At 54.0% G+C, this 21,522-nt stretch overlaps 1 protein-coding gene across 6 annotated transcripts in view; it reads right to left on the bottom strand.

Moving 5' to 3' along the window:
• Positions 1 to 21,522, bottom strand: part of ZBTB16 (zinc finger and BTB domain containing 16) — a 55,021-nt gene that overhangs the window by 25,043 nt on the left and 8,456 nt on the right. For all 6 annotated transcript variants that reach the window (XM_072918108.1, XM_030290826.4, XM_030290825.4 and 3 more), the window contains one exon: positions 2,619 to 2,716. In XM_072918108.1, the coding sequence (XP_072774209.1) occupies positions 2,619 to 2,716 (98 nt within the window). The remainder of the gene's footprint in view (positions 1 to 2,618; positions 2,717 to 21,522) is intronic.

Here is a 21,522-nt window from a genome sequence, read left to right as displayed (position 1 = left end):
CCCCCGTGTGCGCGGCTTGGCCGGCAGTCAAGCCTGCATTAATTTCTGCTGTGGGTACAGTGTGTTCTTGGATGCACATCTGCGGATGATCATAAACGCGGGAACGCTGGCAGAACATCCAGACCTGCCGGCAGGCCGCTGACATCACCCGGGCCCGAGCGCGGGACGCCGGCCAGCCGGGGCGGGGGGGTCCCCCGGGAGCCGCCGCGGTACCGGGGCCGCACTCGGGCCTGTGCATCCCGCACATCCCACCCGCCAACGACAGCGCGGAGGGGCACGGCCCGGGCTGAGCCCCCTCTGCACTGGGCAGAGCGAGGCAAGGGTGGGATGTGCCGCTCCCTTCTGTCTGCCCCTTCTGCCTGCCCCTTCTGCCATCCCCACCAGCACGCTGGACCCCACTCCCCTGGTGACCCCTGCTCCCTGGACAGCTCGTCCATCCCCCAGCGGGACCTGGGGCTTCCTTCTGCCTCTCCTGATGATGGAGCGTATTTGGGTGGCGAGGGAAGCTGTGAACCAACAGGGCAGGGGTCTACAGGGCTGCTCCCTGTACGTTCCCCATGCTGCCCGTGAGCATCCCTGCACACTGTCGGCTATTCCCACTGTTCCCAGCCCAGAGTGGAGAAGGGCAGCCCAGCCATCTCCACAGAAGCCATTTCTGCTGGATGGAGAGGCAAAGAAACCAGGGACAGACAGAAACCTCCTTTCCTTCCTGTCCTGAGGAATAAACTCAGCTCACAGCAGTAACCAGCATCCTGGGCTGAGAATGAGCACCCACTGAACAACAGCTCTGGTGAGGATGCAGCTGAGGGAGCAGCAGTGCTGGGATCAGCCTCCCTGGTCAAACCAGTGGTGCTCTGCAACACAGAACCAACAAGCTGGGTCCCCCACCTTGCCTTCCCTGACAATTTGCTTTTCTGTCAGCCTGAGCGATCTCTGAGAGCTTGTCTGCCAGCACATGGGCAGCAGGTAGGGAAAGACTTTGCATGGCATGAAAGGCTTTACATTTACACTTTATACTGAGAGTCAACATGGGGCCAAGTATTTACCCTGCACCTGCAAGGCTGTGGCACAACAGCACTGTGTGCTCAGCCCAGCCTGCCACAGAGCACCACAGCCCCACAGGCCTGGTCCCCAACCAGGTCCTCATAGGAACTTTTACCATAACCCATCAACATCTGGATGGGGAAGCTACAGATGTTAACCCCCTTAAGCACTGGGGCTGGAGAAGGGTGCCGGGGGCACAAACCATCCCACTGCAAACTCCCAGTTAAACACACGGTCCACTGGTGTGCCTTCAGAGCTGAAAACAAGCCCTGCACCACCGCTCCAGCATAACCTCAGTGCGTCCAGGGCTGGTGGTGGGGGGAGGCGAGGGAAGAGGTGCAAAGGTCTCCTGCTTTAATAAATAACAGCACTGGAATTCACAGCGGCTGTTTGCGAGCTCGAGGCACAGCTCTCCCCGCCCCCCCGGTCCTCGCCGGATTTACAAAAAAAGAAAAAAAAAAAGAATCCTGTGCGATGACAAGCTTGGCTCAGCGTTCACTGTACATACTGTACCCACAAAGCTGGCTGCCTGCCAGGGACAGGCTGTGAGCCAGCGAGACCATAACAAACACGAGCCGTGCGTGCCAGTGCTGGGGGAGCAGCGTCCTTAGCCCCAGTCCTGGGGGGACCAGCATCCTTAACTCCAGCACTCGGGAACAGCATCCCAGGGACCTCCCGCAGCAACCTGCTGCTGTCTGCAGGCACCCCGAGGAGCTGGTGCCTGGCCAAAAAATGGTGGGATGGGAATGGGGTCAGGGCTGGGTCTATTGACCAAAAATCACAAGGCAGCAACTGGCCAGACTAAGCACCTACCCCAGGAAAAAGAGGAAGTGGGAAAAAAAAATGAAAACAGGTAAAAAATAGATAAAAGTGTATACAGCATTTAAAATTGAATACAGGTTCCCTGTCAAGCAACGTGCAAGTAGATCTGTGGCTACAGTACTTGCCACCCCCAGAGATCTGTCCTTGGAGCAGGAGGACAAGAATTCCCCACTTCATTGGGGTCCAGGGGTCCCCTGGCTGTCCCCAGCTCCCCACATCAGACCCCCAGATGTGCCAGGACTGCAGCCCCAAGGGGAACTTCAGCTGACATGGACTTGCAGAGCACAAGTCTTCCCTCCAGTGCAGTGCTCCAGCCCTCCCTATCTATTTAATTAAAGGCCCTGCAGCCTGTGAACCTGCTACTTGGATTCATTAGTCAGAGAACGCCTAATTCTGCAGTTTTGCTAACGAACCTGCAGCGGGGGCCCAAGGTGGAAACAATGCTCACGCTACAAGCAGGGCTGACCATGAGGAGCTGCGTGGCATGTAGAGATTGTTATTCCAAGCTGCTTAGCCTGGAAAATATTTCCACAATTAAGGAACTGAAAACAAACTCCAAAAAAGAAAATTTAAATAAATCAAATTACTGGGCACTGGAGAACAAGTTTGCAATGTGCTGCCCGGGGAAGGGTGCAGCCGGCTCTGCACGTGTCTGCTGCAGAGGAGACGTGTGATCGGGGCAGCGACAGCAGCCCGGGGTGGACAGACAGAGCAAGTCCCCATCCCCAGCCCAGCAGCCCCTCCCAACCCACCTGAGTGAGCCAGTAAGTGCATTCGCAGCCGCAAGCTGTCCAGGAACCGCTTCCCGCACAGCTCACATCCGTATGTCTTCATCCCACTGTGCAGCTTCCTAGGGGAGAACAAAGAGGGTGAGTCCTGAGATGGGGGGAAGTGACCCAAAACAGCACCGAGAAACCGCCTGGTGCTTCCTGCAGCCCACACTGCCCAAAGTCAGCGCTGGCTTGAGAAGCGCTGCAGGGAGGGCATGGATGGGGGTCCCATGTGACTCCCCAGGAATGAGGAGACAACCCTCTCCCCGCCAGTGTTTGCCATTGCTGCTGTCGTTGGAGTCTTTTAATAAACTTGAAAAACCTGAAGTCTGGAATTAAGGCAAAATCTGTGTTGGCAAACTCCTTCCCCATGTTCTGAGTGCTTTTGAAAAAGGCACTGTACTCCAAAAAAACCCCCGACCACTTTAAGAGGTTGTTTGTGTGCATTTCGAACCAAATCCCAATTTCCATCCAAATTCAGCATGACACAAATCGCAAGCGACAAACACAACCACCAGCTCACAAACAGGAAACATGCCACTCACCGTTTCCTGGCAGCCCCAGGTACACACCGAGCCCGGGCATTGCACAACCTCTGACTGCACCTCCCACCCCACAGCGTCCGGGGGTGAGCACCCCCCACATCCTGGTACCAGGAGGGACTTTCCTGCCCAGGGCACTGCCCACAGGCACAGATCACAGCCGTGGGTGCCAGGCTCAGCACAGTGGCCAGACTCTGCATTATTGCCCATTCCTTGCTGTGAAGACATTGATGCTCCACCTGTGGGTATCCCAGCTCTGGACCAAGTGGAATGACCTTTAAAGGAGGGCAGCATTAAAGGAGCACTGTCCAAGTCTGGAAATACCAACAACCCAACCTAACCCCATCTCCTTCCCAAGATATCGCTGCTGCCCCTGGCAGCCCCCCAGACCCATTTCCCCTCCCCTTTGGGACCAGCCATTGCTCAGCCCCCACCACCCACCGGGGAGCACCCTGAGGCTCAGTCCCCAGAACAGTCTCTGCTACTGAGTGCGCACAGAGGGGCACAATGCCCGGAACATGTGGAATCAGGGCTTAGTGCTTCATTTCATCACTAGTGACAAACACTCTTTGCAAAGCTGGCTCTGTGCTGGGCAGCCACACTGTGCCCCCGAGCCCCAAATGCACGGGCTGCTGCCCACCAGCTCTCAGTCCCCATGAGCTGCTCAGACCTGCGGCTGGGGAGGACTCGGGACAGCAGCACGTGCAAAGTTTCAACATCGGATGCTGTAAACAGAGAAGTATTTGTGTGTGCTGAGGAGTAACACAGCCCATAGCTGTGTGCTGACCTCTGATCACAGCCACCATTTATCATCGTGCCGCAGCAGGACGAGAGCATTTCTATTGCCTTGTTGCCAAAGACAAAACAGGAATGGTCCTGCTCAGGGCTGGATGTGGACCCTCTCACGGGAGGGCTCAGCCCCAGCTGTGCAGGCTTGTGAAGACCATGTGCCTGCGAGCTCCTGCTGTACTTCCCCTGAGGTGTAACTTTTATTGGCCAAAGCAGCTGCCCCTACTCCAAGCAGGATCACCCCTCACTGCTGCAGAGGGCCCAGAGCCCCAAACCACCCCTGCCCCATGGGGCTCAGGAGCTTGTTCCCTGGCTGCCAGCCCCACATCCCACCTTGCAGGATACTGAATAGTAGCATGGGAAAAGTCAGAGCAGGAGAGGAGCCCCTGATGTTCAGCAGTGAGTGAATGTTGCAGAGCAGAAGGGAGAGGGAAGGAGCAGGAGCTGGTTTCAACTCTCAACTTTGCTGTATAATGTAATTATTAATCAGGCTTGTCCTGAATTCACTGTGTCATAGCAGAGGATTAGGAGTCATGCACGAATTCAGGCCAAGAAGGTTTACAATCCAAAGGATTTATCCGCCTTGCAAAAATAAATAAAACACCAGCCTCCTGACAGGGCTCTGCTGCCAACGAGCAGCTCAATAAGTGACAGCCTTCTCATTTTGCATTTTTAATTTGGGACATGCCTGTCACACTCCCTGGCTTGGGCTCTGCTCACTCCTGCACTTAACACCGGGCTAAAACCACTTTGTTAGGAAGACCCACGTCATGCTCTGGGTCCGCACTGCCCCTTCTGAGGCCAGAACACCTTTTCCCTGAATTACAGTCTAACTGGTTAATTAGTTCAAGTAAAACATGGAGGTTTGCGGTTTTTTAAGCGGGTCTCAAGAAACAGAGAAACAGAAAGACAAGTTTCCTTCCTCTGCATCTCCCAAACCTATGGCTAGCACAACCTCTTCTCCCATCTTCCCAGCACAGAGTGGGGAAATGAGGAAACGAGGAGACCCCCAACCCCACTGGTGTCACAGTGCCCTGGAAATCCACCTGCCACTGCCCAGGGCGCTACGATCCCCGAATCACATCCTCTCTGCATTGTTTCAATGGGGCACAGGGGTGCTCAAAGAGTAATTTAGTTGCAATATCTCTATCAACAAATTTCAGCGGCAACAAAAGTTTTCCGCTCGGCGCCTGCTTCTAGGACGTTCTTATCACTCGCCATCTTGCACGGTCCCTTTCAACAAGGTCTTAAAGCGCTTTATCTGCTCCATTTCCCGGTAGCGAAATATGATTGAAACGTTCTATTTCTGCTCGCCGGATTAAGGAGATGTTGCAAAACTGCACAAAAACCTGGCAGATGTAAGCAAGGTATTACGGCTGCTCGGGCTGTTAAGATCTGAGGGGAAAGATCAATATGTGCTTCTGAAGTTGTGCCTCCAGAAAGAAGGGGTGGGGAGTGAAGGGCGTTAAAATACATGCCAGTGCTGCCTAAACTCTGTGCCAAAAGATAAACCATGTTTTATTATTCTGATAGGAGGCTGAAACTGTGCTCCTTTCTCCTGCAAGTTCCCTACAAGCACATCAGCCAAGAAGGTGCCCATGGGATGGAGAGCAGAGACAAGTGGGAAAAGCACCTTTTTTGTAAAAAGAAGGTTTTCCTCTAATTCCTACACAATGTCCCACTTGAAGTACATGCAAACAAAGTCAGCCAAAGCCTCCAGGTCATGAGATATCACTCGAGGATGCTCTGGCACAGAGGGCGGCCCAGGGCGATGAGGATGCCCAGGGCAACAAGGATGCCCATGGCACAGAGTCCCAGGCCTGGATCCAACCTTCCCAAGCGAGCCCCAGCACAGGGCTTTGGCAAGGGGCTTTCCAGGCGGAATGCAAGCCCAGCGAGACCCCCTCCCTGCCCAGCACCAGCAAACAAAAGCCGGGCGAGAGGCTGGCCCCTCGCAAGCTGCCGGTAATTAAAAAGGCCTGTAAATGCCCCACAAAAAGCACTTCAAAGGGACGGCGACTCCAGCGAGACTGCGTGGTGTAAAAATTATGAGTTTTCCCCACAGGGTGCTTTGTGTGAAAAGGCCGGGCTCGGTGGCAAACACCGATGACCACTGCTCGGGGATGCAGGGGCTTGGCAGAGCATCTCAGGGTGCACGAGTTTGGTGGAGCACACTGGGGCGGGGGTATGGGTGCAGTCCTGGTACCTAAAGACCACTGCGAGAGTCCCACTGCCACCACAAGCAAATCTCTGCCCTGCCTGCTTAAAACCCTGCCTAAAACAGCCTTCTGGTGTCTTTACTTGAGGAACTCCTGTATCCCAGCCCCTCCCCACCACCCCTTTTGGGAAGCAGGGGAGACCCCCTCCCCTCCCTCCCTCCACACTGAAAAAGACACATGGCTCTTGGCCATTTGATTACTTTTAAGTGTGTATTTCCCCCCTCAAACAGAGTGAATACAATGGTTAGGAAATTTGACAGAAAACTATTCCAAGCCATTTATTGCCTTAATGCGCACCTTTGTCCAACAGGCAGTTTTGACAGGAGCGATAAATTCCAAATTTATGTCAACAGAGCATATGTTGAACACCTCATTTCTGAGCTAAAGCGGCATGCTGCCCCATAAATCACCCTTCTGTTTGAAATGAAAGTAGATTACGGGCCCATGTTATTGAGCAGTTAGAGCCATAGTCATATAAATCAGAACTTTTAACTCCAGGCGATCCGTTCTGCAATTAACTAAAGGGCACTTTGTCATCTCCGGGCCAGGGCACAGCTTGGCAGGGTGGCTGGCTACCGAGGGAAGGCAGGAACCCCTCGCTGCCGCTGCCGAGGAAAGGCACCGGCACAGCTGAGCTTCCCTCGGTACCTGTTGGAGCAGTGAGCCCCAGGACAAAGCCTGGAGCAGCGTGTGGCTGGAACACAGCCTGGCATGGGACATCCACGCTGCAGGGGCTCCCTGCCCATGGATCCTGCCTGATCCACTGATCATCTTTTGGACACTAAACACAGTGGGGGAATCAGGAAGCTGCATGATACAAGCAAAACAGCAGAGTCCTGACGAGTCCAAAGCCAGGCGAAAACGTGTGTGAATGTGGTGTCAGGGTCCTGCACTGACAAAAATCTGCACCTGGGACTTCCCCAGCGGTTTTGCTGCAGCTCTCAGTGCCCATGTATCAGGTCAAGATCCTCAACCCACTGATCTCCCCCATCCATCCTGCTGCATTTCCCAGGTTTGCTCCCCTGCATCTCCAAGAAAGCCATGCCATGGGACAGGGGGTCCTGCGGGGTGTGGGGCTAGCAGATGCTGTGGGCAGTGGGACCAGAGGATGCTGTGTGGCCAGGGGACGCTGCAGGGGCTCAGCCCTGTGAGTGCTGGCAAAAGGTACGGGTGCGAGGGGCAGCTCACCCCCACAGGAGTGTCAGAGCTATAAAAAGATTCAGACACTAAGTATTTCCTTTCCTATAAAATATTCATTGCTGCGCACGAGTGCCAGGGAGCACAAACCTCCAGCAGTTCTAACTTTGTGCCGCAGCAATAACAGAGTTTTATGGGAGCCTTCTGATTTTATTTACACTGGGCCATCACGGCGGTGCCCTGCCAGAGGGGCAGCCAGCACAGCCCCACCAGGGCAGGCGTGAGGCACTGAACACTGGGCAGCCAAAAGGGGACCAGTGCCACTTTGCATTCCCAAAAATCCTCCCCAGCACCCCATTTCCACCGGTGTCTCCCTTGCCCAGGTAAATCGACACAAAATTGATTCATCCCTGATCTATTTTATCAAGATCAAGGCAGTGGTGCCACATCTCGTTTCCAGTGGGGACAGAGCAGGAAGCCAAGGTCAGCAGACACCAAGTGGCTGCAAACCCCACACTCTCCATCCTCCGACACCAGCATCACACCTGAGCTGCCAAGAGGGTGATTTTTCCCCTGATGTGGCTGTTTACAACACTTGGTGACTGACACCGGATCGGGCCGTGGTCCTGGTGGCTCGGCTCCTGCAGTCACCGCTCTGCCCTCAGCTCCCAGCCTGGCAGATTAAAATAGCAGGGAGAGCTATTAAGGGCACGGCAAAGGGGGAAGGGAGCCGAGACCTTCCTTTCACTTTAATAAATTAAGAAGAAGGAAAAAAAACCCAACCAAAAAGCTGCCCTCAAACCACCACTGCTGCTAAATATAAACAAACAAACAAATAAATCTTACAGGAGCTGGAAATAAAGATTTTACTATTTCGGAATGGTTTAATATAAAAAACCCCAAACAACCAACCAGGGGGAGGGTATAGCTATCAATAGAGAGCACTGAAATTCCCTGCCTGTACAATGTTTATACTTACCATGAGCTAATTTATGAGTTCAAACCAGAGGCTGCTGTGTGACATCATTCCACATGATGCCAACACTTCCCCTTTGAAAAAAGCCAAGGAAAGGATTCTGCTGTCCTGCCTTACCTGATAAGAACCAGGCCATAAACACTAAACATACAATTCCAACCTTTTTTTAGAGCCTGTCCACAACAAATATGAACAAATGCTGTCAAAGGGGCAGTGACTCTTAAAATTCGCTGCTGGCCTGGGCCAAGAATCTCCCATCCGCTGCTCCCAGCATCCCACTGGAACGATGCTTCCAGCTCCACGGGTTGGGAAAAGACAAGACAAACTGCCCACAGCAAAAAGGGCAGCATACTTTTTAACGTATTCCAAGGCCCTGGTTTCAGATCCGTGTTCAATATTCGTTACTGAATGGAATTCCCCAGGAGAGAGCTTTATTCATGCGAACATTCCCTTTGTGTGTCCCAGACCCCCAGGCAAGAGGGTCCATGGTCTTGCAAGACGTGGGACAAGCATGGATGGGAAACCATCGGCTGCAGCCCTCGGATGCAGCTGGCAGTGGGAAGTTTCCCCGTCCATTGCAGCAGGACCATGGGGGCACAGATGCTGCCACAGGGCCAGAGGTGGGTGGATCTGCAGCTTTCAAAATGGGATTGAGAAGGCAGCCCATGCCAATTTACTGAAAGTCCACTGAGTAATGGTACCGGGTGTCAGCAGCTTCTGCCAGCCCAGGGATCGGCCCCGCATCTCTGCTGCAGCACCTGGATGCTGATACAGGCAGTTCCACGATTGCACACTGTCCCAGAGGGCTGGAGCGCCGAGCACCAAGGGTTAACGCGTGGCGGTGCAACAACGGCGCTAATGCGTGTCCAAAACCATCATCCCCATTTTCCGGGCAGCTGGTGACAGTGACGTGCTGAGCGCTGCGAGAGGAGCCGGGCAGCCTCGGCGTGACACGGGTGTCAGAGCGCCAGGGGAGCGGGGGAGCTGCTGCTGCTTCGGCATCACAGAGATCACCACCAAACTGCAAAGTGACCTTCGCGCCGGGTACAGCTGCCGCAGCAGCGGCATGATTATGCAGATGTTTTGATTCCTAATTCAGAAATAATAAGCGGTTCAGAGATTCCAAGTTTAAAAATATATTCATCATCTGGTTTCCGTAGCAGCACGTGTGCCATTGGAGCACCAGCAAAGTGCTGGCCTCGGCCACTCCCTCCTGCCGACCTTCAGGATGGTTGGGACACCTGGCTCTGAGCAGCCTGGGCTAGTGGAAGATGTCCCTGTCCATGGCAGGGGGCTGGAGCTGGATGAGCTTCAAGGGTCCTGCCAACTCAAATCATTTTGGGATTCTGTGGCACAAGAAAAGCATTTAGCATGATGCATGGGATGCTTTCCAGAGACAACAGTCCTGGGATGGTCCAGGCAGCATCATCCTGCTGCCCCCCAGGGAAGGGGGAGCTTGTAGCTCCTGAAGCCTCAAGGAAATGGCAGAAGTCCCCACAGAGCCAAAAGCAGGGAGACAGGGGAAAGTGGGTATGCTATTGGGGTGCTGGAGCACAGAGACTTAAATGAGGGGTAGAATTTTAGGGCAGGGGGAATTTTCTTTTAATTTCCACTTTCTTTGATGACCTGATCACAAGGCTAAGGCTGGACATGCATCAGGAACAGGGTGGTCCTCTAGAGCTGCTGCAGGGATGAGCTGCGATGGGCCCAGGAGCTACCTCCCTGCACTGAGCTCCTCTTCAGGGAGTAGGAGCAGCCCCCAGGTGCCAAGTGGAATCAGTCCACAGCTTGGCTGCTCTGTTCCACGAGGGAGACACGTGCTCCCCACCCCTCACCTCCCTGTGGAGATGCTGATGATGCTGATGCCCCCTCCCTGGTGCCTCCCTGGTTTCTGCCCGGCTCACCTGCCTGGGAACTTCAGCCAGGAATGGGCACAAGCCACAGGAAATGCTGCTGCTCCCATCAGCAGCCTAGATCCTGAGGAGTTTTATAAGGTAATCAAATATGCAAGAGATTCAACAAACTAATTTCAAGCACACACCTGGGGTCCTCTGATAATGTCGGCTGTGCCTATACAGCGCAAGGATTAAAATTTCATAGAGTCATGATTTCATCAGTCGCTAAACTACAAAGGATTAATTAACAGCCAGGGAAGAGCTCATGGCTTGGAAATACAGTCTTAGGGAAAATATCTATCTTGGCTCTCCAGATGTCACCACACAGACGAATAAAGCTTTGATGAAAACACTTTCTTATTATTAGCAACTCCAAAACATTGTGTTTTTGTAGCTGGAATTAAGGATGCCCAATTCCAACCTGCCTCTGCCTGGATCTGGGCATTGTCACGTGCCTTTCTGGAGGGCTGGTTTGGGCTCCTGGGATGTGACTGTCTGGCACACACTGGGGTTTTACACCTGTATTCTGGGGATGGGCAGAGACACCTCCCTTGGAGAGGGGATGGGAGAACCCCAAGCATGCAGGAGTGTAGCCACAGGTCTTGCCTTTGCTCTGAGCACAGAGCCTGCCCTGTGCTCACTGGCTTACAGAGAGTCTCCCAAAGTATTCCTCATGCTGGCTGGGCTGCAAAAGTTTGGGAAGAAGAGGCGAGGGCCTCAGCAGGGGCAGTGCGAGCGGGGAGCAGCAGCGCATCCCCTTCCCTGAGAAGATGAATTAGGGAGCTGCCAGCGAGGGACAGGCGCTGCAGCCGTGTTGCTGTACAGGGGCAGTGGAAGTGTCTTTGATTAATGAAACTGTAACGCTGGGCTGTTACACAGCCCTGCTCCGCCAGGAGAGATGCCCTCGGACAGGCTGGAAATGCTCCACACGGATTCCCCAGATGCTGCTCCCAGCCCCGGACTGGTTCTCCTCCCATCCCCTGTCTGCGATGCCTCCTCGGGAGTTCCCAGGGAGGACAAAGAACTAATTATTTCCAATTACAAGTTAGGAAATTAACATTATGCACCTTGTCAAAGCAGGTTTTGGGAGCCCCGAGTGCTCAGGAAGAGGAGGTGGCAGCCAGGGAAGCACCTCGGCAGCTCAGGGACTGGGGCCACTGCTGCCCATCCAACTGCAAAATCCCCCTTGGAAAACACGTGGTTTTGGGAGAGACTATGGGAATGGGAAGTGTCACAGGAGCTCGCACAGCCTGAGCAGAGCTGTCAGCGCTGCACGGTGAGCACGTGGGACTGTGCTGCACCCACCGTGTCCGAGCTGGCTTTGCTCCCAAAAGCACACGAGCATGGCCAGGAAGTGGGTGGCCGCTGGCTGGAATCACGCTGGGCCTGTCCCCTCATGGCAGAGCTGGTGGGCAGCTGCTGCTCGCTGCTGCAGGGGACAGGGGCAGGGCCACGGCACTGGCACCTTTCCCCTGCAGTTTCACCCCCCTGCACCAACAGGAAGACGCTGCCTCAGCTCTCCATAATTAGTTTTGCTCAGTGTACAACATGTTTTGCTGAAAAATAAATAAATACCTTCCTGGCGAGCCAAGCTCTGAGCGGGACGCCAGCACTGACAACACTCTCCACTCCCCCTGGCCCTGGCCAAAAGTACGCGGCGTCCCGGACCCGGGCGTTGCTGAGCCATCCTGGCACCGTGGGACCTCCCCAAGGAGGCTTGCTCACGATTAATTCATTTATGAGCAGCCTCACCCCCCTCCCCAACATGCACAACAGGTTCCATGCAAATTCGGGAGCTTTTAAATTATACCGTTAATGAAAGCAAATAAAGGCAGTTAAAAGGCAATTTGCTCAATTGGTGTTAATATTTAAGCACAGCATGTGCAAAAACGAGATCACAGAATTTGGTTTTTCCATGAGAAAACTTTTCGTCCTGACTTTCCTGAAGAAAGGATGGCTCATGCCAGTGAATGCTGTGCCCAGGGTCAGGTCTGGAGCCCCCTTGGCAGCAGCCAGCCAGTCTGTTTGTTAAGGAAATATCCCCTGTGTGCCCCAGCAGCTCCACAATCTCCACAACATTGGCAATTCTCCTCTGTCAAGGCATGCAACTGCCACCCCCTTGCCCGCTGGCATCCCCACAGCCCTACTGCCTTCCTGCAAACCTTTCCTGAGGGCAAAAAACAGGGACAGTGGGAGCCCTGAGCACCCCCTGTGGGATTTGAGACATGCGTGGCAACTGGGGCATGGGCAGGCAGAGGTGCCACGGGTGTCACTCCCAGCGCTGCAGCCCCAGTGCATCCCCAGCTCAGCATGCCATTGTCACCACATGGAAAACCTCAGCGTGCTGGGAACGTGGTGGCCGTTGTGCCAAAAACCAGCAAGGACAAACCTCCATGCAGGACGAGCTGCCCTGAGATACCTGAGGCACAGCATCCTGGCCAGGCACTCTCTGCTCATTGCTTCCCACACCCACAGTGTGATGTTGATGTCGTAATGGTTACAAATTCCTAAATAAAACTGTAAATGGTGACCTGGCACGAAATTATCACAGGCAAAAGTGGCTGATGATGCCCCTCAGTGCAGCCCCACTTCTGGCCATGCTCTGGCTCAGGCACAAATGCATAAATTCACTTTCAAAACAGGAGCTGCCAGTGAATGAGACCTCGATTTCTAATGGTTGGAAATATTTTGTACACTCTGCTGCTCCCTCTGTACCCCTTTGTCGGGGCTGAGGGCTGACGGCTAAAGCGGGTACCAAAAGACCATCTGTAGCTCCCGTCTTTACAGAGAAGTTTAAATAGGGGGATGAATGAGCACAGGAATTAATGAATGATAAAGCCGTATGGTCCCAGTCAGCCTCCTACGCCGGGATGTGGCATTCAAACCCTCCCAGCCTTCTGCCACAAAGAGAGGTTTCTAGGCTACAAAAAAAAGGGAGGGAAAAAAGGGGGGGGGATGGTGCATGTAAGTTTTTAACAACAAATGCAGTGACTTGCCTCCAGGTTCCCACCCAATTTCCCTGTGCCAGGCTGGGGGAAAGGCATGTGGGAGGGAAAATCAGGGGTTTCCCCAGAGCCACCTGCAACTCCCCTTGACAGCAAGGGAAGTGAGAGCAGTCCATCTGTGTGCTGGGTGGGGGATGCAGAGAGGGCGCCCTGGGCTCTCACACCAGCAAGGGTGGGCAGATTTTGGATAAGCTGCCTGCACTGACCATGCTGTACCCACCTGGACAGCCTTTGCAGCATCTGCAGCACCCCCCCCCACCTTATCCATTCGGGACAACTTAAAGATGCCTGGCAAAAACTCAGGAACATGGAAAGGCTGAAGATGTACATCCATTAGAAGCCAGCTCTACCAAAACAAGGTAAAAAAGAGAAACCCAAGGCTTAAGGAATAGAAATTAAGCCTGCACACGAGTGCAAGAGAAAAGATGCTACAGCTCACGGTACAGCTGGCTGGAGATGAACAGGTGATACCCAGGGAAAGACAAGGACATGGAGGGAATCACTGCCAGTTGCTTTTGGAGGGCTCCTGACAGCCCAGACACACTGACAAGGCAAAGCCAGAATCACACACCCCAAACCAGTTCAAATCCTGCTCAGGAATCGGAGTCTGTTGGGAGGGAATGTCTGTCTCCAAAACAACTCAGAAGAAGCAGAGGGAGTGTGGCGCAGTACTGGAACACTACTTGTGTTTTAAAAGCTGTCATGTGTAAAGCATTAGTGGTTTTGAAATTGCATTCTCAAGTTAATTAAATGGACAATCTTTTGTACATAAAAAGTGAAAGCACACAATCAAAAGCAGGGAAGAGGACGTGTCTCTTTGGAGCAGGGTGCTGCCTCTCCTCGCCCACTCTCCTGATCCGGGTATCCCAAGGGAGCCAGTGTCCTCGTGTGCCAGCACAGCGCCAGGGAGGCTGTCTGCTCTGTCCTGAAGCATTCACATCCCCAGACCCCATCCCTGGGCACTGCACTGACCCATCCCATGAGTCCATTTTCCCACAGGAACCACACAGGCTCCATTCAGGGGCTTCCTCTGTACAGGGACGTTTTACAGGCTGATGGCACTTATCTCTGCTGCAGTACAACACCGACCTTCAGTTTTAGGCAGGAGGTAATGTTCACCATCGACTGGATCCACCATAAGCTGTTGATAATTGCTATTATCTCTAAGTAAATCTTGTGAGAGGTCAACAGTTTTATAAAAAACTTGCAAGCTCTATTTTTTAACCTTCCAGCTTCATATCTGGGTCAAAAGGTCAATTACTGCAGCTTGCTGAGTTGGGATTTCAGAAAAAAATGTCCGTTCCCACCCCAAAGCCCCACTGGTGCATGGGGGATGTGAGCAGGCACCCACCCTTGCACAGGCAGAGCGACCAAACTCTTGGGCTGAGAGCTCCAGGGGAAGAGTTTTCCCTGTTCATGAGCTGAGCTGGGCTGGCTGCTCGCAGACCAAGGGGCTGGGGCACACAGCGAGCAGGGATGCAGCCCACGGCTCCTCTGCGTCACTCTGGCGAGTGCACGTCCCTGCCTCGTGGCACAGTGCTCTGATGCTCTGAAGATGCCAAACCCACCCGCAAAGCGCTGTGTGTGGGCAGCTGCCTCCCTGTGCCGGGTGCACAAAACGAGTGCTCGAACGCCTGGGCTCCGCTCCCACACCTGCCGTGGAGGTGGCAAATGGAGGCAGAGCAGAAACCTTTGGAGAGGCTGGGAGAAGCCCCAAAATTGGATGAAGCTGTGACCACACTCTGATCCTACCTGCCTCCCCGTGCTCTGCATCACCAAAGATCATCGCTGCTGTTATTTTACCCCCTGACAGGATGCTGCCAGGCAGCTCTGGGCAATATCTCGCTTGGGAAGCAAAAAAATCCTGCGGTGCTGCTGCAGCCCCTCCCGTGAGCGCAGCCCGGGCCCGCGGAGCATTGCTCAACTGCTCGGCAGGCAGGTGTCATAAACAAGCAGGCACATGGCAAACATATCGATTTCCCAGAGCTTATCGCGCAGCAACCAGTGCTCAGTTACCAGGCTACTTTAATATGTAATTTACTGCCAGAAGGGAGAGAGGGGCTGAGGCTGGCTGGAATATTTACTGTGGGATGGACGGGGAGGTGGAAGGTGTGAGCAGAAGGGAAGTGCGGTGTCTCCTGTCTCCAGCCATCCTTAGTATTTTCTAACTACTGAAAAAACCCCAACCCCTTGCTGCTTTGATGGAGTGTTTACACAGATGCCATTAATCTTCTTCTGCAACTGCTTACACTATGAAAATATAGTCTAAGCTGCCCGGGCTCTCCATCTCTTTCATTTAAATTCAGATGCTTAATTTCTGTCCAAACAGAGCCCACCAAAATTACCTCCATCCACTTCTGATGCTCAACTTGCCTCACCATCTGAGAACTGCCTGTCACAGTTGGGAGGGACCCCAGGTGGGAGCCTGGAAAACCGGGAGAGGGCTGGCATTTCAAAGGCTCCTCCTCTCCAGCCTAGCTAGGACCAGACGTGACAGCCAAAACCTCAGCCCAGCCTGAGATAATGCTCCCACCCTGCATCCAGCCACTCCCTGGCAGGGGGATGCCTGCCCTGACTCAGCACCTTCACCTGCCTGGGGAGGTGTTTTACCAGCAAGCTGTCCCCCCAGCCCACCAGCAGGGTTTTAATGGGGACAGAACCATCCTGTCTCCCCCCTTGCCCTGTCCTGCATCCCAAGGTACTTTGCAGATGTGACCCTCTGAGAACCCTGGGATCCACGAGAGGTTGGTGTTTTCAGGGCACGATATTTTAAAAATCCTTCTTGTATAGTACCTCTCAGTAGAACTTTTGGAATTTACAAGATAAATACTGGTAATTTGATTCTTATCTTCTTCAAATCCAATTCTAAGGCAATTCTGTGTAAAGGACACTAATTATAGCCCAAGGGGAAAGAAAAGGTAACCCATCAGTGAGAACACACTGGAAACGTTTAAAGGGGTACAGGGCACTGAAAAGTTAAATAGATTTCAAATCTGCTCTTGCAAGAACAATAATATGTTGGGTGAAAATGACGCTCAGCAACATTCCTGCTCTCCAGCTGGTCCTCCCCGTGGGAAGCTCAGTGCTGTGCTGCAAGTGTCAGCAGCTGGGGCTGCATCCAGGTTGCTCTGCACATCCTTTTGGGACTGCCTGGCCACTCGGGAGCTGGCCTGGGACAGGCAGCAGTGTAGGGACAGCCCCATCTCTGTGCCCAGACAGTCATGATGCTTTTCACCCTCATTTCCCTGGCATTATTTACTAAGGAAAAGGCAAAGTTTATACACACAGGGGAATGTAACCAGCAACAGACACTGAAAATGACAAAACCATCAGTCGTTAGTACAAATATTATGGATTTTCCAACAAACACCCCTAAACATGGGATACTCTGGCTGCAAGACACATCTGGAGGCAGGAGCCCCCACATGCTCCAGCCGCCAAATGGTTCTCTGTTCACTGCTGAAGAGCACCCTGAAGAGGAGGAGGATGGTGAGGAGAGCGCATCGACCACTGCCACACAGCACAGCCGTAACATTACAGCTCCTATAAAATAATAAAACCCCAATGCTAGGATGCAGAGCCAGGATGAGGCAGAAGATAATGCAGGAAGAATCAAAGGGATCTGGCAATCCAAATGGAGTCTTGCTTAATGAGTGCTGCCACAGGCTGTCGTTCCACAGGCATTAACATCCATCGTTACCATCCCTTCGAAGACGACACAGTTATTCCCTTTAACACGGTGACACTTGCAGCTAACTCATGTCTGACCCAGACAGCAGGGCAGACGCCGTGTGAGAGGTGACCAGAGGTAATTGAAAATACACTCGCCCAGAGCAGAGCAGAAGGGCTGCCTCAGCAGCAACCCTCGGTGCAACAGGTGACAGCAGTGGCACCTGGAGGATGACCGTCATGGGCACACGGTAAATCAGCGCCTTGCTGAGGCAGCGCTGGGCTGCCCGGGGCACACAGAGCAGCAGAGCCACGGTCCCTGGGTCCCTAAAGCACATGGTCCCCAAAGCACATGGTCCCCAAAGCACACAGCCCCAGAGCACACAGCCCCAGAGCACACAGCCCCAAAGCACACAGCCCCAGAGCACACAGCCCCAGAGCACACAGCCCCAAAGCACACAGCCCCAAAGCACACAGCCCCAGAGCACACAGCCCCAAAGCACACAGCCCCAGAGCACACAGCCCCAGGGCAGCAGTGCAGCTCTGGCACCTCGGTCTCCGTGGCTGCACGCCGCAGCACCGCACGGGTGCCGATGGAAGGGCCCATCCTCGACACACGGATCGCTGGCAGGAAGCTCACCATGCACGGCCGCCTCGTTCACTTGGCAACAAAGGTGCTAATTAGGGAGCGAGCTGTTCTCCACCTCCAGCCAGAGGAGGATGTGGCACAGCTGCCAGCGGTGGCACAGCCTTTGGTGCCCCACCATGTGGCAATGGCACTGTGGGAGAAGGTGAGAAGTATCCCGAATGTCATCCTCAGGAGATGCCCATCTCTGTGACCTCTCACGCAGCCCCCCAGCACCATGGTCTCTTCTTCTGCCATCTCTTCCCATCTTCTGGCCAAGCAGAGCTGGACTGGTCTCCCTCCCAGTGCAAGGTCCGATGTGAGCTCTCCTCCCAGCACTGCCTGCACCCTTAGCACACAACCCACCTGAGCCCCACCACCCATGTGCTGGTCTGGCCCGCTCCAGGGCAGCCTGCCAGAGATCCTACCCTGCTAAATAATGCATTGGGCAGAGCTCACTGCTGCAAGGGAAGGATGATAAACATTTCTGCACTGCTTTAAGTTACATTTGGTTCAACGCTGAGGGAAGAGCTGCCTCCAGCTAAAGGGTCAGAGAAGCCAGAAATCAATATAAGTGCTTGCCTCTGCATCCCGAGATCCCAGTGTCCCTCCCCAGATCCGTGGGCAGGGTTGGGCTGGGGGAATCCCACAGGCAGGTCTGGGAGCATCCCCTGGCAGCCCTGGTGCTGCCCCATGCTCAGGTACTGCTGACTCAGCACCCTGCAGGCTGGGAGCTGCCAGTGGCCCAGTTCCCACCACAACACCCATTTCTACAGCCCTGCCTGACGTGCAATCTTCCCCACAGCCCCAGAAATGCAAATTCCAAAATCCCCCAAGAAACCCCAACCAAATACTCCACTTCAGCTGGGGTGATGAACTGAAAGGCCGGGGGAGGCACAGGAAAGCCAGGACAGCATTTCTCCATCCCTCACCCAAGGAGAAGACAGGAACCTGGGAAGCAAAACCAATTGCTTTTCACTTTTCTCCACTGGGAAGGCTTTCATTCAAGTTAAAATGTTCCTCAGATGATTCCTGCTACAGGGAAGCAGGTTTCATTGCACATGCCGTTCCCACCAAGGCAACACACGTGCAAGAGAAGGCAAGAGCAGTGTGGGCAGAGCTGCCCAAAGAGTCTTCACATGTGACAAATGCCTGTGGTCACTGTTCTTACTCGCAGGAGTGCCCTGCCCTGTGCTCGGCACTTGGGATCTTTTCTACGAACAGGGGGAAGGAAGAAAGAGAAGAGGAAATCACCTAATTCCTGGTAAAAACAGCAGAACACGCTGTGGGGGGGCCGGTGGGCGGCAGAGGCAGAGGGTTTCGGTTCCGAGCAGCGGCCGTTTGGCAGAAAGGGGCCCCGGTGTGTGGGCTGGCGGCACTCTGCCGTGCCCCGACCACCCGGGACCCTCCCGGAGCCGTGGGGCGCAGTGCCAGGGCATGGCACAGGCACGGCAGCGGGCACAGGGCCGGCGAGGCGCGGGCGCTGCACACCGCTGCCTTATCTGTCCCACGCAAAGGCCGACTGCGTGCGCTGTGCAGCCGGCTGCCACCGCAGCCGTGCCCGGCCGAGATAAGATCTGGCACCAGCCCTGCCTGAGCCGCGCTGTGCCTGCCCAGGCTGCACAGTCAGAGAGCCGCTGGCAGGGTCTCTCTGCACCCAGCGCCCCTCTGCACATCCTCGCTGTGCATCCCCTCCTCAGGGAGCCCTGTTCTGCTACAACTTGCACATCCTATTCCAGACCTGTGACAGCAGAATGGCTTAGATTGGGAGGGATCTTAAAACTCATCCCGTTTCAACCCTCTGCCACGGGCAGGGACACTTTCCACTACCCCAGGTTGCTCTAAGCCCCATCCAGCCTGGCCTTGGACACTTCCAGGGATGGGGCAGACACAGCAGCTCTGGGAACCTGTGCCACAGCCTTACCACCCTCACAGGTAAAGGTGATGCCTGAGTTCACAGCCATCTCTGTTCCTGCATGACAGCAAAGCCCTGAGAAACCAATAGAACAGGCACAGGCACTTCCAGTGAAATCTGGAAGGCAACAAGCTGTCCCAAAAGCCTTGTGCTGCCATGCACATGCACTTTCAAGAAGGCCGGCTGGGTTTTGGTTGAGTTTTTTAAAAACACAGCCTCTGCTGTGGTGAAACTGAATTTCCTGGAGTCATAGCCTTCCTGGGTTTACTCTGTGCACACCGAAATTAGTACAACCTGTCCCTAAATACCATAATAAAAAACATGTAGTAAGCGCTTTGCCTTTATTTATGTCAGTGGTGGTTTCAAGCAGGATGAATCATGCTTCCTCCTTAGCACTCCTTTCTAATATGATTTACTATAAATACTGCATGGAGATGAGAATGAGGGAAGGTCACCAAGGGCACAGCTTGTGGAGTCCAGCACCATCCCCAGACTTCGTGGCAAAAGCATAAAATCACATTCAGTAGTTATGATGGAGTGGCAAACCACATGCCAGTTGTAACTGGTGCAGTACCTGGTGTGGAAATCATAGAATCAAATCATAGATTCCTGAACCCAAAAGGATCATCAACATCCAACTATTGGCACTGCACAGGACAGCCCCAGAAAACCCACCACGTGCCTGAGAGCATTGTCCAAACGCTCCTTGAACCCTGGCAGGGTTGGTGTTTGGGAATCACAAAGGTTGGGAAAGACGTCTGACCAACCAAAGCACTGAGACCAACCGTTCCCCAGCACTGCCAAACCCAGCACTGAAACATGTCCCCAAGTCCCCTGCTGCATGTCTTCTGAAGCACGCTGCTGGCCATGGAAGTGGCCAGGTGTTTGGGGCTGTGGGTTTTTTGAGTTCCTCTTTGTTTTTATGCTCAGTTGACATTTCCCTCCTTTACAGGTCATCAAGGTGACAGCAAGCCCCACAAGCTGCGGATGGAAGAAGATGCATTTGGCCAAGCAGGGGTGCCCTCGGTGGCGTGCACCGCAGCATCGCCGTGCCGGCACCGGCGCGCTCCCCGCTGCAGCCGCGCCGAGCCCGGGGTTATCAGCCCGGCTGATACACGCCGATAACCAGCCCATCTCCCGCGCTGACACCGCCAACAAAGCAGGGTGTTTAACGCTGATTTATGGCGCCCGGCCGGCCCTAGCCAGGCTTTGTGCGCCTTGCAGCGCTCGTGCCTACGTGGAGAAGCTTTTCCTCAATCGCACACTGCCGGCTTGTTTGCTAAACAACGTGCCAATAAAACAGCAACGAGACAACGAAGGCCGATGGAAACCTGAACCAGCACAGCAGGGCGTGTATCCAACCATAATCTACTTAAAATCAGTTAAGAACACTACAGCGAAAATGATCTGGGCGGCCCTGGCCCCTGGCCAGCGCGTAAGCCTGGGCCACAAAGGCTCGCTCCCGCAACCCCGATTTTAGGGCAGTGCTCCCTCCTTCAGATGCAGAGTGACCTCTTGCCAAAAAGAGGAATCGACCTCTTGTGAATGACATGGTCCAACAGCACTTGTACTCCTCCAAAGGAACCTGCTGCTCTGCTGTCAGCACAGAAGTTACCCAGAGCACTGCCAACGCGAACCAGCGTGTTCCAAACCAAACCAAGTGGTTCAGGCACGCCTCAGCCTGGATAAAGATTATCCCGAACAGACACAGAGGTGATGCCCCTGAACACCCCACAGCAGGTCTGAGCAACTGGGCTTAGCCTGGGAACAAAAGTAGATGTCACGGCTGCACTGGAAACCCATCAGCCGATGTTAAAAAGGTGTCTGGCCACATGCAGACTCCCCTGCCATGTCTGCACTTACTCCAAGCGATGCAAGAGCCTTTCCCTGTTGCTCATATGACATCCTGCCTGAAATTCCTTTTGTGCCACCCTCCCTGTTTCAGCTGGTACCTGTCACACCACCAAACTCTACCAGAGCCAGGGCGCACACCAAGCTCTGTCCACCAGCTGCACGGCGGGATGCAGATCCCTTCCAGCAAAGGAGAGAGCGATGCCCTGCAAAGGACTGATCCCACCATAAAGCACTGAGCCAGGCTGGGGAGAAGAACCCCT

This window comes from Taeniopygia guttata, chromosome 24 (assembly GCF_048771995.1).
Source record: "Taeniopygia guttata chromosome 24, bTaeGut7.mat, whole genome shotgun sequence".
Lineage (NCBI taxonomy): Eukaryota > Metazoa > Chordata > Aves > Passeriformes > Estrildidae > Taeniopygia > Taeniopygia guttata.
This window is presented reverse-complemented; position numbering and strand designations above follow the sequence as displayed.